Raw genomic sequence first — 13,507 nt, forward strand, 5'->3', positions numbered from 1 at the left:
TTTTTCTCTTCCATAGCGCTTTGGTGAGACAAAGTGTTGGTCCCAGGGCACTGACTTTCTTCATGGTTCCTAACAGCAGTCGGGAGGTGCATTTCCCAAGAGCTACCCGTGTTGTCGCTTCCTTTCTCGTAAGAGAGGGATGCTACCTCATGTTCACTAGGAAAATGCTTAAAGACAATTACCACGGAGCAGCTGACGGGTAATAACGTGCCATCCCGCAGGCCGTCTGCCAAGGCAATTTTGGAGCAACTTTATCTTCAATATTTTTGGTTGATTTCTTTTCCATTTACAAATATAATCTTAATATTCAATTACAAGGTAGTACATTTACATTAATAAGAACTCTGTATTTCAACAGAGTGCGTCAGGAGATTTAATGATTAGAAACATCCAGCTGAAACACAGTGGAAAATATGTTTGTATGGTGAAGACAGAAGTGGATAGCGTCGCATCTGCAGCAGACCTTATCGTACGAGGTAAATTTCAGCTTCAGTTACCGTGACTCATATTTCCTGACTCTTCTGTTGTAGACCACAGAAAAAACTGATGTTGTAGATTACAAAACCAATTCATGACTTAAATTACGTGATGAATGACTGTGACTTGAATTATGTCATTCTGCCTTGCAGTTAGGGAGAATTTTACCTCGCTTGTTGGATGAAGCCTAATTTTTCCCAGAGAAATTAAGAGCTGGAGGATATAATAATGACTTCACATCTTTTCTCAGTGACAGTCCTTCAAGTCACTGGTGAGAGGGAACTTGGTACTGGCAGCTGTGACAAGTCGTGAGCTGCTGCCTCTGCAGACTGAACAGTTGGGGTTGGTGACTCCAGAATCCCATGACATGGACAACTGCTGCCAGAGCCTGGGAGAGGCTTTGACTTGGGACATGCTGGAGTTTAAAGCATATAATTCAGGCTTATTCCTTTTCCTTCAGAGCTGGAATGCTCGCTGTTAGGCCAGGACTGTAGCTTGCTTTGCAGATGATGCAGGTACATTTCTTGCAAGAGAAAAGCTTTGGTCTAGGAGAGCAAAGCATGTGATCAACGCTCAATATACTCTAAAATATGCCAGATGATAGATATTTTCTAATTGTTGAGGCACTGTTAGTTATTTCCGCCCCCTTTGCTGGTACAGATGAGACAAAACCCAGCATTTTCACCAGGATGCCCAGAATCAGGATTTTCCAGAAGGCAGCAGAAAGTTTGCCTGACTGAATTGCTGCTCGGGGTGCTGATCAGATGTTGTGCTGAAAAATTGCTGCAGTGCATCGTACAGTAAAACAGCTGTAGATAACAAATTGGCAGACTACAGAGATGTGTTAGCAGAATAAAAGAGGACATGGAGGACTAAAGTAAGAGACAGAGGGCTCATGCTGAACAGAGGTTCTTGAAGAAAGCCAAAGCCCTGTCATCGGCGCTGCAGCTCGGAGTATTTCAGAATTGGCTTATCAGAGTTGTTTAGTGAATGTAAAACAATAATTGCAAGTGTTCTTGTTCCAAGCGGAATTGTTTTCTTCCTCCCACAGCGCTGAAAAAATGGAGAATCCATACTGCTGTGTTAGTGATTTCCAGGGTACTGGCTTTACAAAACACTGTGTGTTTTTCAATCTGATGCTAGGCTCACCTGGGCCCCCTGAACATGTGAAAGTGGATGAGATAACTGATACCACGGCTCAGATCTCCTGGCAAGAAGGCACAGATAATCACAGCCCAGTAACCGCTTACGCCATACAAGCCAGGACACCTTTTTCAGTTGGCTGGCAGCGAGTTACAACAGGTAAAACACAATTCCTGTGACAGGCTGTGTCGCAGTGGTTGCGACCAGGGAGACCGTGTCCTTAGTTTCCTTTTTTTTTTTTTTTTTCTTTTTCATAGTTCCAGACGTGATCGATGGAAAAACCTTCACAACCACAGTAGTGGATTTAAATCCTTGGGTTGAATATGAATTCCGTGTAGTTGCCAGTAACAAAATAGGAGGTGGAGAACCTAGTTTACCCTCAGAAAAAGTAAGAACTGAAGAGGCAGGTTAGTGGGTTCTTCTATTTGTTTTTAATTCAAGAATCTTGAATGTTAACAAAAAAAGGAGCGTTCGTATCTATGGCTCTTCGCACACAAGCTTGGAAGTGACATTGGATACAAAAGCCTGTAACTAGTTTCTTTATGATTTTTCCATTTAGCTGTGGGACAGTTTGTGTTGCATTACTGAACATCACAGAAGCATAACATCTAAATACATTTAAACTGTATTTAGTATGCCAAAGTCGGTCAGTTCAGGCAGTGCTGCAGAGTCTGAAGGTATTAATGGAGGGAAAGAGGGTTGTTTTTTTTTTCATTCCTAGTGTTTGATCAGTGTACACCCTCCACGTAACAAGCACGTGGCTCAGAAGACCACATCAGTTAAAACCCCAGGAGTTCCCTTGGAGTAAGGCCGTTGCCCAATAAAGCCGCATAAGTTAACCCTAATTAAAAAAAAAAGGACACGTACCTCCAATGTGCAGAAGTTCATGAGCACACATGGCTCAAACTGCGAGCTAGTGGGGTTCTTCAGGCGCTCCAAAAACCATCAGCCTGCCCCAGTGATGGAAAGCAGCAAGGTGGCTGCAGGACAGGGCTGGAGCTTTCCAGGACTGCCCACCCTGCCTCAAAACCATTGACCTTCCCTTGCAAAAAGCAAGATGGGTACGACCGGGTTAGCTTCAGAGCGTGAGGTTAACGTTGTGTGATGTCGTCTCTTGTATCTACACTCTGTAGACAGCTGTACGTTTCCTTTTCACAGTTCCCGAAATTCCCCCCTCTGAAGTCAGTGGGGGAGGAGGCAGCAGGTCTGAACTGGTCATAACATGGGATGTAAGTTTTCTGGCAAGCAATTTTCTTCAGAGAATGGTTGTTTTCATTCAAACTCTTCTTAAAAGCTGAATTTCCCTGGCTGCAGCAGCTTCTCGTCTAGGATGTATGTGTGCTCGGTAACGTTCTGTAACGTGAGCTCTGCACGTTTGCCTTCCCTCTTGCGCTCTCCCGTGTCACTGTGCTAGCTGCAATCCGTCGGACGTTGAGAGGTCGCTTCTGCTCTCAAACAAATGTTAACGCTAAAAAGGGGGCAGGAGGGCGGGGGAGGAGGAAGGGGGGTATTGCTCAAAGGTTGAGCCAAAGAATTAGGCTTTTCGGTGCAAATTAGCAGCTCTTGCTTTCCTACCATTAACTCTGGATTCGTGTGCCAGCCAAGACAAACAATCAGATACTACTTTATATCGTGTGTCCCCTTTTTAATGAGTGAAAAAAACCGTTAACATTCTGTTACCAACATTGACTGCCGTCTGTGTGGTTATCTAATTGTAATCACATCAGAGGAAGGTATAAGCCACTGTACAAAGGTAGTACTGGATTCTCTAACAGTTGACTAAGCAGTTACTCATTTTTCATGAGCTATGGATTGTGAAATTGAAAAAAAAAAAATTGTATTTACTGAAAAGCGTCTTAAAACAGTATACTTTTAGTGGAAAACAAGGAAGGTACCTGAAAGTTGTTCTCTTCTTGAAGTGCAAACCTTAAAAATAGGTTCAAAGGAACACGTTTTGCTCTGCTGTACCAGAGTTAATTTGCTGATGGAATGGTGCCAAATGCGGTACCAGAACCTGGTTACAATCACGGACGTTCCTCTGTCGGTACTTTCTTCCTGCAAAACGCGTCCAGTGCCGTATGTGGCATCACAGACTCCTGTCCTCTGTTGCTTTTCTCACAGCCCATCCCTGAAGAACTACAAAACGGGGAAGGATTTGGCTATGTTGTTGCTTTCCGCCCCTTTGGCACCACAACGTGGATACAGACTGTGGTCACCTCTCCTGACACGCCACGATACGTCTTTAGGAATGAAAGCATCTTGCCCTTCTCACCCTACGAAGTCAAAGTCGGCGTCTATAACAATAAAGGAGAAGGGCCGTTTAGTTCAGTCACCACGGTTTTTTCAGCCGAAGAAGGTACGTGACTGAGTTGCCTCCAGATGTTTAACGTGAGGCGTTTCATCAGAGGCTATAGCAACAGCGAACAGAAATGAGCTTGCTTTGAATACGGGCCTGGTTTTATTTCCACGGTCACCAGCGCTGCTGATCCTCTCTCATTTATTGATTTCCGAATACAGAGCCCAGCGTAGCCCCCTCCGGTGTCTCTGCCACGAGTCTGTCGTCCTCGGTCATCGAGGTCTCCTGGACGGCCATCCCCTGGAAGATGAGCAGCGGAAGGTTACTGGGCTATGAGGTAAGCTCAGTTAAAATACTCCCACTGTAAAGGGCCATGAGCCAGAAGGGTCACGCAGGCTGCAGGACAGCAGCACAAATTTACACGTATCTTGCTTTCTACCTGCCCCACCTCCACCCAGAAGAAGGGTATTTTCTTCTAAGTGTCTTTTGAAAACAAAGAACACAGAATGAAATGGTGTTTTGCTTCCTGTGCTGACAGTCATGTGTCTGTCTAATGGTATTTGCAGACTGAGATTTTTTTTTTCAGAATTACATTTACTTCCAAAGAAACTATTCTGTAAGGTACGGTTTTCTCAGTTTTCTGAGTTTAATTTGTTTACGTATTAGATGAAGTAATAGTTTTCCTCTTGTCATTTTTTAATTCAAGCAAAATCTTCATATTTCACTTTCCTTTTTCCTACCGTCACTACAAAGAGCAGCAAGCGTGAATAGCAGATGGGTAAGAGATATTTTTTTTGCACAGTAAACATATTTTTGAAACTTGAATGTATTTCTGCCTTCTTCAGCTGAGAAAAAACCACACTTAAAGGAGTCAGATGCAATGCTGTGGGTGAACGGTCCATCCCGTGCAAGATTGTAAGTGGGTTTGTTTTATATTTACTAGGTTAGGTACTGGAATAATGGTGGAAAAGAAGAATCTTCAAACAGAGTAAAAGCTGCAGGGAACGAGACATCCGTAAGAATAACAGGTTTGAAGAGCAACTTGGCGTACTACACAGCTGTCCGCGCGTACAACAGCGCTGGAGCGGGTCCCTTTAGTGCCACAGTAAATGCTACCACAAAAAAGACACGTAAGTATCTTGAATTTAAAGTGGGGAGAGGCAGAACGGTGTGCTAGCGGGGAAATGAGAGAGAGGCGCGTTACTGGGAATGGCAGTGTGTGTAAGTGACCTAAATTTCCATCCAGACTGGAGGAGTTACACAATTAAATCGAGCACAGACCTTCCATTTTCTACCCTCTGCTGCTTCAGCAGGATGAGTAAGTAAAGCTCGACTATGCCAGTGGAGCTGAAGTAAGATAAATAATTTCTGCATAGAACCTTTATTATTCTTCTAGTGACTGGAAGAATTTTAAAAGAAAAATTTCTGTTGTTTGTAAAGAAAAAAAAACACACAGAGACTTGTTGAATTTTTCAGGGTTTTATAACATATTTATAAGTTCTCGAGGGCATGGCTTTTGAAATGCAATGATCCTCATACAATTCATGCAAAACAGTCCTTCGTGTCCATTGTTTCCCCTTGAATAATGGCACAAGAGGCCACTTTCCTATTAAAAAGGAGAAATTAAGCTGGAGAACAGGTTGTCAAAGGCTGCACTAATTTTTCTACAAACGGAAATATTTTTAGTGTACTCTTGCATTGTAATAGAGCTCGGGGTCATCAATCTTGAACTATTTCTGTCAGGCTTGCAAGAATGTCCAATTAAATCTGTCTGAAAGGTCAAATTCCCTGGAATAGTCATTAACATCCTTCTACCAGAAGTAGTCACATCATCAATATTACGAAATAAGCTAGTTTATCAGAAATTATTATATGCAAAAACGAGTGTCAGTCTGTCACTGAGGACTAAACCAACCCAGATTAACTTGTATTTGCTAGAGTTTAAATACATTCTGTGCATAGTGGCCGTGAAGGGGCTGATCTGAAGTAACTAACTGCCTGCAGCCCGTACCTGATGGGTCACGAATAGTTTTCTGTAATTAACGATCTTTGTGGCTGCTGGCTCCTCACTTTGTGCCAGCCTGGTCAGCTCAGTGATTTTTCAGTCCTCTTTTAGCGACCTTTGGGATGTGTGAACGAGAACTGGAGAAGCACTCGGTCATCCCGCTGGTTTGAACGGGATCTGGGTCAGGCCCTTCGTCAAGATGGCTGCTGTTTGGAGTAACGAAAAAGAAACACCTAGTTGCACGATGTCCAGGTATCCTGAGGGTGAACAAAGAGAGCAAAACCACCGCAGTACAGTGTCACGTCAGTCTGGAGGCTTTTGCTGACTGCTGGTTGAGTTGACTAAGGCAAAGAATCCTCTGTACTGCTGCAGCAGAGACCGAGTTCCCATTCAAATGTGTGATTTTTTTAATCAATCCCAATTTCTACCTTAACCTGATGTGGTTTTCACGGTGAAGGATTTCTCTGCACACTGCACTTGCGTTCACCCACATGACCTGCAAGATATTTCTTAGTAACTTTTAGCCCCATCAAGAAACACAAATGTCCTGTCCATCAGAAGTCAGAGCTATACTAGTGTACATGCCCAGACTTAAGCAGCAGAGAAGGCCCTGTAGCTGTTTGCTGGCCACGTGCTGAAGGGACACGGCGGTGTGGGACCTGACCCCTTACCAGTTGAGCTCTGCAGTTCTGAACACTGATGGTTACTGGAGAGTTTGGTGTCTGAAGTGAACTGGGGCCTTGCGAATCACTTCCAGAAGTCAAGCAGGCCATAAAGGCTCATGGGTTTTTTTATGTGTAATTACTCTTCATTTTTTCAGATGTCATATTAATAGTTTGTTGTGGATTTAAAAGAATGACTCGTTTCTTTTGAAATTCAGCTTTAACATCTCAGCGTAAAACTGTTTATATATGCTGTAATACTTAATCCTCAGGAGTAAAACAATCCCCTCTTACATTTACAAAACGTGGCGATTGGTGCATCAGGTTAAATACTATTTAGTATATAGAACAAGGGGCACACTGCAAAAAAACCACCTGTGAGTGCTTGTTTGATTTTAGAATAATTCTTTTAAGCCTCGCTCTTTGAGCTTTTGTGTCTGCTTTGTGTTCAGAAGTGTAATTGGGTGGGGTTTGATCTGACTGCCGATGGAAAGGCGGTAGGGAGCTTCCCGTGTCAAAGAGTTTAAAAATAAAAGAGGGTGAAAAAAAAAAAACAAAAACAACCCAAAACAACCACCCTGTGAGCAGAGGCACAGGAGTGTTTAACGCCACTGTCAGCGTTTAATACGGGAGCCCTCAGCATCAAAGCGAGCGTGGTCCACCTAAGCAGCAGTTGCCTCCACTAGGTGACAGCAACAGTAAATTGTTTTCCGTAACACATTTAGAAAAGATTTTAATCATCGATTGTGTCACTGCATGACCCATTTTCTGGGAAACCAACTTGAGGCATCTTAAGAGGTTTGTACTTACCTTCGCCTTCCCTGAAAGCTTGGCAGTTGCAAGGCATATTAAAGCGTGCAGCCACAAGCCTGCTGCTCCTTTTGAAAATAACAGCCTCGGATTGTTAAGGAACACGAAAAAACCCAAACCCACCCAATAGATTTCCTTGGCCAAAGCCCACTGTCGTTCTGCAGATACAGAAATGGCACAGACTGCACTTCAAAATCACACCTCGAGTTAAAGGAGGAACAAAACATTCCTGTCAGCTATTTTTTTACATTACAAACATGTTCAAGTAAATCAGCACAGCGTGTAGATTTGAATATTCACTAGGACTGAATCTGTCTAACAAATAATCTGTTGCGAAGTATTTGCTTATTCTTGGCAGTATGCTAGAACTAGAGATTGTCTGTTACCATCACTGGTTTCACTAGAGTTTGTTTCCATTGGTCACCCATGTCCCAAGACATACGCTTTTTTTTGGACTGGATTTAATGAAGGGCCATCAGCAGATAATACAACTTGAGAAAGAACAGCTCTGTGCCATTCTGGTTTCCCTTCCTTCTGTTCTTCCAATCTAGCCTGTGAACCGTACAGTGTAGGAACGACGAGGCTGCCTTTGAGTTGCGTTTGCATCTGACGTGTAATGCCAGTCAGTTACCTCAACTGTTAGGTCCTACTGTACAATAAGTCACTAATGCCAATTAAATTTTGCTTTTATGTATATTATGTATATTTTTTATGTATTTGAAGCACCCAGTCAACCACCAGGAAACGTAGTGTGGAATGTCACCGACTCCAGAGTAATCCTCAGCTGGGAGGAAGTAAGAGCTATGGAGAACGAGTCCGAGGTGACTGGGTATAAGGTAAGTCAAAACAGACCAGGAAAAGACCCGAGCGCGATCCACAGCTGGGTTTTTCTTGTCGGTTTGCGAGGCAGGAAGCGCAGAGGGTGCACAACACCACATCTAAACCACTTCAGTAGTGTCTCCTTTTTAGAGATTTTTAAATCCTGTCCTAACAGCGTCTCACAAACCGTGGTCCTTTCGCCGTCAGTGGTGCACTGAATGCCTTCTCCTCCTCAGGCAAACAACGGCAGGAGCTGCAGGCATTGCTGCGGCTCTTGGGATCCCACCTCTCCACGTGTGGGATCCGCTTGGACAGTAGAACGTGTAACACTCAGCACATGTATAACACACGTTATATATTATAAAACCTCTAACACTTACCCAAACTCATGCCATATAATCCAGGATTTAGCTGAAGGGTGTAGTTCCCATTGCTGGTGTTTTAGTACCACATGTATCAAACTGATATTCTTAAACCTTTTTCTTCTCACCTGCTTTGGGACGTGCTCATTGTCTTGATTGATTGACAATTGCTACCTCTACTCTAAATCTGATCAGCGTGCACAAGTACAAGTAGTTAACTATGCCGGAGATGTTCCTGATGAGCTGGGGACAGCTGGATCCCGCATCCTGCAGAAGAGATCTGTGCTGAAGGTCTGACTAGGCCGTGTCCTCAGGTGTCCTGGCAAGGAATACACGTTTACAGCCCAGATAAGCCACCTACCTTCAGAGGTGGTACCTGAAATCCTACCGTGTAGAGTCTCCACCTGCATACTCCGTGTCCCCCGACGATTCCAGGCTACCCTGTGGATTACAGGCATTGCAAAGGACAAGCTGATTGATAAAACTGGTTAATTTGACTGAAGGAAAGCACTTAGGGGGGTCATTTTTGTCCCAGAAGGCAAGGGCCGTGCGGTTAACAAATCTTCAGGACCGAAGAGAGGCTGACGTTGCTCTGAAATCCCCCCTCGTGCCTGCTCCCATTGAGCAGCGGGCTGGGACGTTCCGCTCTAGCTGCCGTTCTTTAAAGCTCAGGACAGCGACTGCAGATAAGTTTCATGACTGAAGAATCACTCAGCACTTGCAGAACATCTTCCAAAAAACGACGTATTGAGAGAAGAAGCTGATCTAGATAATGGCAGATTTCAGATGGTGGGATAATTTATGGAACAATATATTATTAAGACACTCAGCAGAATATATTATTCATTGTTATCATTACACATTGTGCCATTTTAGATTAAAACTGGAATAAAAGAGCTTGATTGATGTTACTGTCTTTTCTTTAATGCAATTCTGCCGTATGATATTAACCAAAAATCCAATCTTTTCTCTCGTCTTTTTAAAGACTGAAACCTTGTTTCTGAGCATCACACATAAAAATTGCTGCTCGGGTCCTAGTGGAAGGAATGACGTGCTACAGCGCTTCGCTTGTGTTGCAGGTCTTGTACAGGACCAGCAGCCAGACCAGCGCGAACGTGCTGACCACGGACAAGACGACGGCTGAGCTCCTGCTCCAGTTCAACGAAGATTACGTCATAGAGGTGAAAGCAACCACCGACGGCGGCGATGGCGCTAGCAGCGACCAGATCCTGATCCCCAGGCTAGCCAGTAGGTTGAAACTCCAGCACTGTTGTGTTGTCCTGTGCTTATACTGGGTCCCCAGCCAACACCAGAGCCTCCCGTGTGCCGGCCGCAGTACAGACACGTCCCTGCCTTGGTGAACCGCCACCAAACCGGCAGGCGACGCCCAGCAGCGGTCCCCGTCCTTCCAGGAATCGAGTCCTTAATTGAGGGGGAGAAAAAGAGAATTCATACTCCTATGTTGTATGGTAATGAGGTCACGGAAAGCAATTAAGAGTCTTGATGCCCTTACGCATGACAAACTTCATTCTGTTGAACTGGGAAATTACCATGTGAAGTGGTATTAAAAACATCACCTTTTTTTACTTCTCTTCCTTTGTTTTTTTTTTTTTTATTATTACCTTGAAAGTCAGGACCCTTTGTTTCAGGAATTTTGCAAGGCGTTCCTGTGGGTTTCAATTATTCACTGTATTTTTGGAAGTTTGCATTGCTTGTCAGAAATAAAAATTCACAATAATTTTTGCTCAGCCTCCAGGAAGAGTGATACTTTGGCACAGCAGACATTCACGCTTTCGTTTAATCCCGACCTTTTTCGTTTGTCACAGGTATGGATGCAAGAGGTTCTGGTCCGGCGGTCCTGAGTATCTTCAGCGTCTCCAGCTTCTTACCAACAGTGTTTTCCTTGACTCTTAGTTCAGTGTTGTGATGATACATTTGCATTTGCTGGGAAAAAAAAAAAATCAGTTACTACAGAAAAGTGCTTTTTTTAAAAAGAACTGCAGTGGTTAATGCATGTTTTTCTTCTATCCTGACGTGTTTTTAAATTCTTTATATTTCAGTGTAGGTTGAAGTAAAAATACCGTGTAAAGTTTAGCAAATCCTTTAAAAAGGAATCTAAAATGCCTTAATACTTGAACCAAAGGAGTTTACATATTACATACTTCAGATACAACGTGAGAGGGAGGGAGAGCAACGGCACTGTGCTCAGAGCTACGAGGAAGAGCACAGCTCAGTGAGAAGCTCCATTTTTGCAGCGCCACTGAATTGTTTTGGGTATGTTCTGCGTGGCCAGGGTAACACCATTCCCTGCGCCCACGACGAGACAGAGCCGCGGCCTTTCGGGCGGGTGATAGCGCGTTGGCCCAGGGGCCCTTCTGGAGTCGGTGTCATAGTCCAGTAGGTTTGGATCAGTTTTGTTACTGCCCTTTATACAGCTTGTTCCCAATCTAGCAAGAAACGGCAGCTGGAGGGTTAGAGAGAAGTCCCAGGAGGTAGAGAGAGGTCCCGGGATGGATGTTCGTTTTGCACAGTCCACGCTGGGGTGTCCAAGAGGCAAAGCTTCCACCCTTAGTCTTAAGAAATGATTTCACAGCTGGGTTTCAAAGAAGGCTCCCTGTTTTATCACAATGTTTGTGTACCTTTTCCAACTCCTACCCTGCCTCTCCAGCAACAGATTCTGAAGTTCATCTCCCGCTCTCCACGCCGTCTGTTTCTCAGCCAGTTTCTTCATTCATAACCAAATCCTCCCACCTTTGGGATCATTTTTACTGCCCTTCTCTGAACTCCCGTCAGCGGGTTTCACTAGCACAAGTGCCCAGTTGTAAGCGTTACTGCAATGCAGCTGCACCATGGCCTTACGAAAAGGGATGACCACCACCCCCCTACCTTGGATGTGGTGCTTCCAAATATGCAGCCCCAGCTCACCTTGCTTTTTCCACGGCACTGCGCTGTACCCTCATCCTCAATTCAGTGTTCCAGTCGTAAACTCTCCTTCCTGCTGCTCTGTAACCAGTTCAGAACCGTTTCACCTGGTCTGGCACTCCAGTGCACACCCCATTACTGTCGTGAGTCGGTAAGTTTATGGCAATACTGTAGGTTATGGTAAAAAAATTACACAAAGACACTTCAGGCTTGCTATTACAGAGACCTCTGTGCTTTCTTTCGTAGCAATATAGCGAACAAACATTAAGCCTGGTACGTGGGACTTTTGTAGTTGGCAATTTAGTCAAATCAGCCTTTTGGACACCTTTTAGAGAGCTGCCTACGTCCGTGGTAGAGCGAGTGTTCACGTGGCATCAAGCATACCCTTTGTAAGACTTTTTAAATCTCACAGTATTATTCCAACACACAGAACTGTAAAGGGAGAGAACCAGGATTCATGAAATGAGGGTAGCACTGTAGAAAAAGACCTTGATATGCATTCAAATAGCAAATCACCTTATTAGTATCGCAGTCGGATGAAAATACGTGCTCACTGTTGAAGTAAGCAAGAGCTGTAAATACTGTACATACATAGTTATAAATGGCTAGTTGCTTTTCCCCGTGGCTAACCAGTGATGTTTTCAGACACTTGCAACTGGGGGGCGGGTGGGAGATGGAAAAAACAGGTGTTACTAGTAAGTACGTAGTTATGTTTCATGCAACAACGGGTGACTCTTTCTATTCTTGTTTCACAGAATTCTAGTCCATGTTCCTGTAGTGCCATTTCCGTGCGATTACATTGTATTCTTTAATTTCTAGTTCTATATCTCCATGAGATATGTACCGAGTACCTTGTTTCATATTGAAAAGTTTGAAATTGATCCTTAAACTTCCAGCTGTGTGTGTATCCTATGGTTATCTGTATGCATTTTTTTCTATTACTCTAATAAAATATTTATTACATTGAGGGATACTAGACTGTTTCAAAGTGCTTGTTCATACCCTATATTTGCACACGGGGGGGATTTGCAGCATCTGCAAATGGTTTTTACTGCGCCTTCACGGTATCTCTGCTGACTGGCGCTTCCTGGCGGGACAGGAGAGGTTTCCCTCGCCGTAGCTTCGCCGCTGGAAGACTAAAATCCCAGCCCATCGACCCAGGCGTGCTTGTACAGCAGGCAGGGTGGGAAGGAGGAGTACGGTCAGAAACACGCCCTGGTCTTGCCCCCGAGGAGTCAGCCATGGCTGGGGCAGGGACCCAAGGTTGTGCTCCAGCTTCTGCGCTCCACCCCTGCCCGCAGGATTGCGGCATGACGGGCGAAAAGCCCCCTGCCTTCCTTTCCCATCTATACAGTTAGGCTGCTTCCTCCCCTCTGAAATTAAAAATTAAAATAATAATAATGTAGTTATAATGAAGAAGAGTTAGTTCTTTGTAATAATTTATTTAGTATATCACTGTTTAGCATTAAATGGCGTGGCCTGTTTTCCCCTGCAGACTGCCTGCTCCTTACATACTGCGGCTTCCCGTGAAGCCTGGCACTTTCTAGCACTGAAACCTCCTCACTGGGAACACGGACCAGGCAGAACTCTGTCTTTAAGCTTTTAAAGCAAGGCTTCTACCTACATTAATAGGGAGCTGATCCAGCTACTGCAGCAAGGATTAATGATAATCCCAACGCGTTTTCACAAGCGTAGACGCACGAGGCGAGCGCGCCAGGTTTTCCCTTTCAGATGTAGGTGGGCACGTGCCTTATTTACCCCAGTGCTCAGATTAGTGTTCCTTTAAACTGGTCTGCTTGTTCCTCATCGTTCAGGTAGTATTCGTGTTTATTTGTGGTAATAAAACTGACCTGATTCTCCAGGGAGACTTGGAAAAAAAACCAAGTTGTCGTTGGGAAAGCATGGGAGGCAACGGGGTAAGGTGACAAGGGGAGAGGCCCCTGAGGCAGCCTACCTCTTGCAGGCTTTTCCAGAGCAGCTTCTGGGACTAACCAGGATTAGCAGTTCAATC

General features: G+C 44.4%; 1 protein-coding gene across 1 annotated transcript in view; it reads left to right on the top strand.

Annotated features, from left to right (window-relative positions):
• The window catches only part of LOC104348337 (contactin-3), a 186,539-nt gene extending 176,038 nt beyond the window's left edge, over positions 1 to 10,501 (top strand). Inside the window, exons 11-20 of the mRNA XM_086470315.1 lie at positions 359 to 476; positions 1,621 to 1,779; positions 1,878 to 2,027; positions 2,779 to 2,849; positions 3,742 to 3,976; positions 4,138 to 4,253; positions 4,860 to 5,046; positions 8,117 to 8,229; positions 9,654 to 9,822; positions 10,401 to 10,501. Coding sequence (XP_086326441.1) covers positions 359 to 476; positions 1,621 to 1,779; positions 1,878 to 2,027; positions 2,779 to 2,849; positions 3,742 to 3,976; positions 4,138 to 4,253; positions 4,860 to 5,046; positions 8,117 to 8,229; positions 9,654 to 9,822; positions 10,401 to 10,501 — 1,419 coding nt within the window. The remainder of the gene's footprint in view (positions 1 to 358; positions 477 to 1,620; positions 1,780 to 1,877; positions 2,028 to 2,778; positions 2,850 to 3,741; positions 3,977 to 4,137; positions 4,254 to 4,859; positions 5,047 to 8,116; positions 8,230 to 9,653; positions 9,823 to 10,400) is intronic.
• The last annotated feature ends 3,006 nt before the right edge of the window (positions 10,502 to 13,507 follow it).

Source organism: Leptosomus discolor, chromosome 9, assembly GCF_034619465.1.
Source record: "Leptosomus discolor isolate bLepDis1 chromosome 9, bLepDis1.hap2, whole genome shotgun sequence".
Taxonomy (NCBI): Eukaryota; Metazoa; Chordata; class Aves; order Leptosomiformes; family Leptosomidae; genus Leptosomus; species Leptosomus discolor.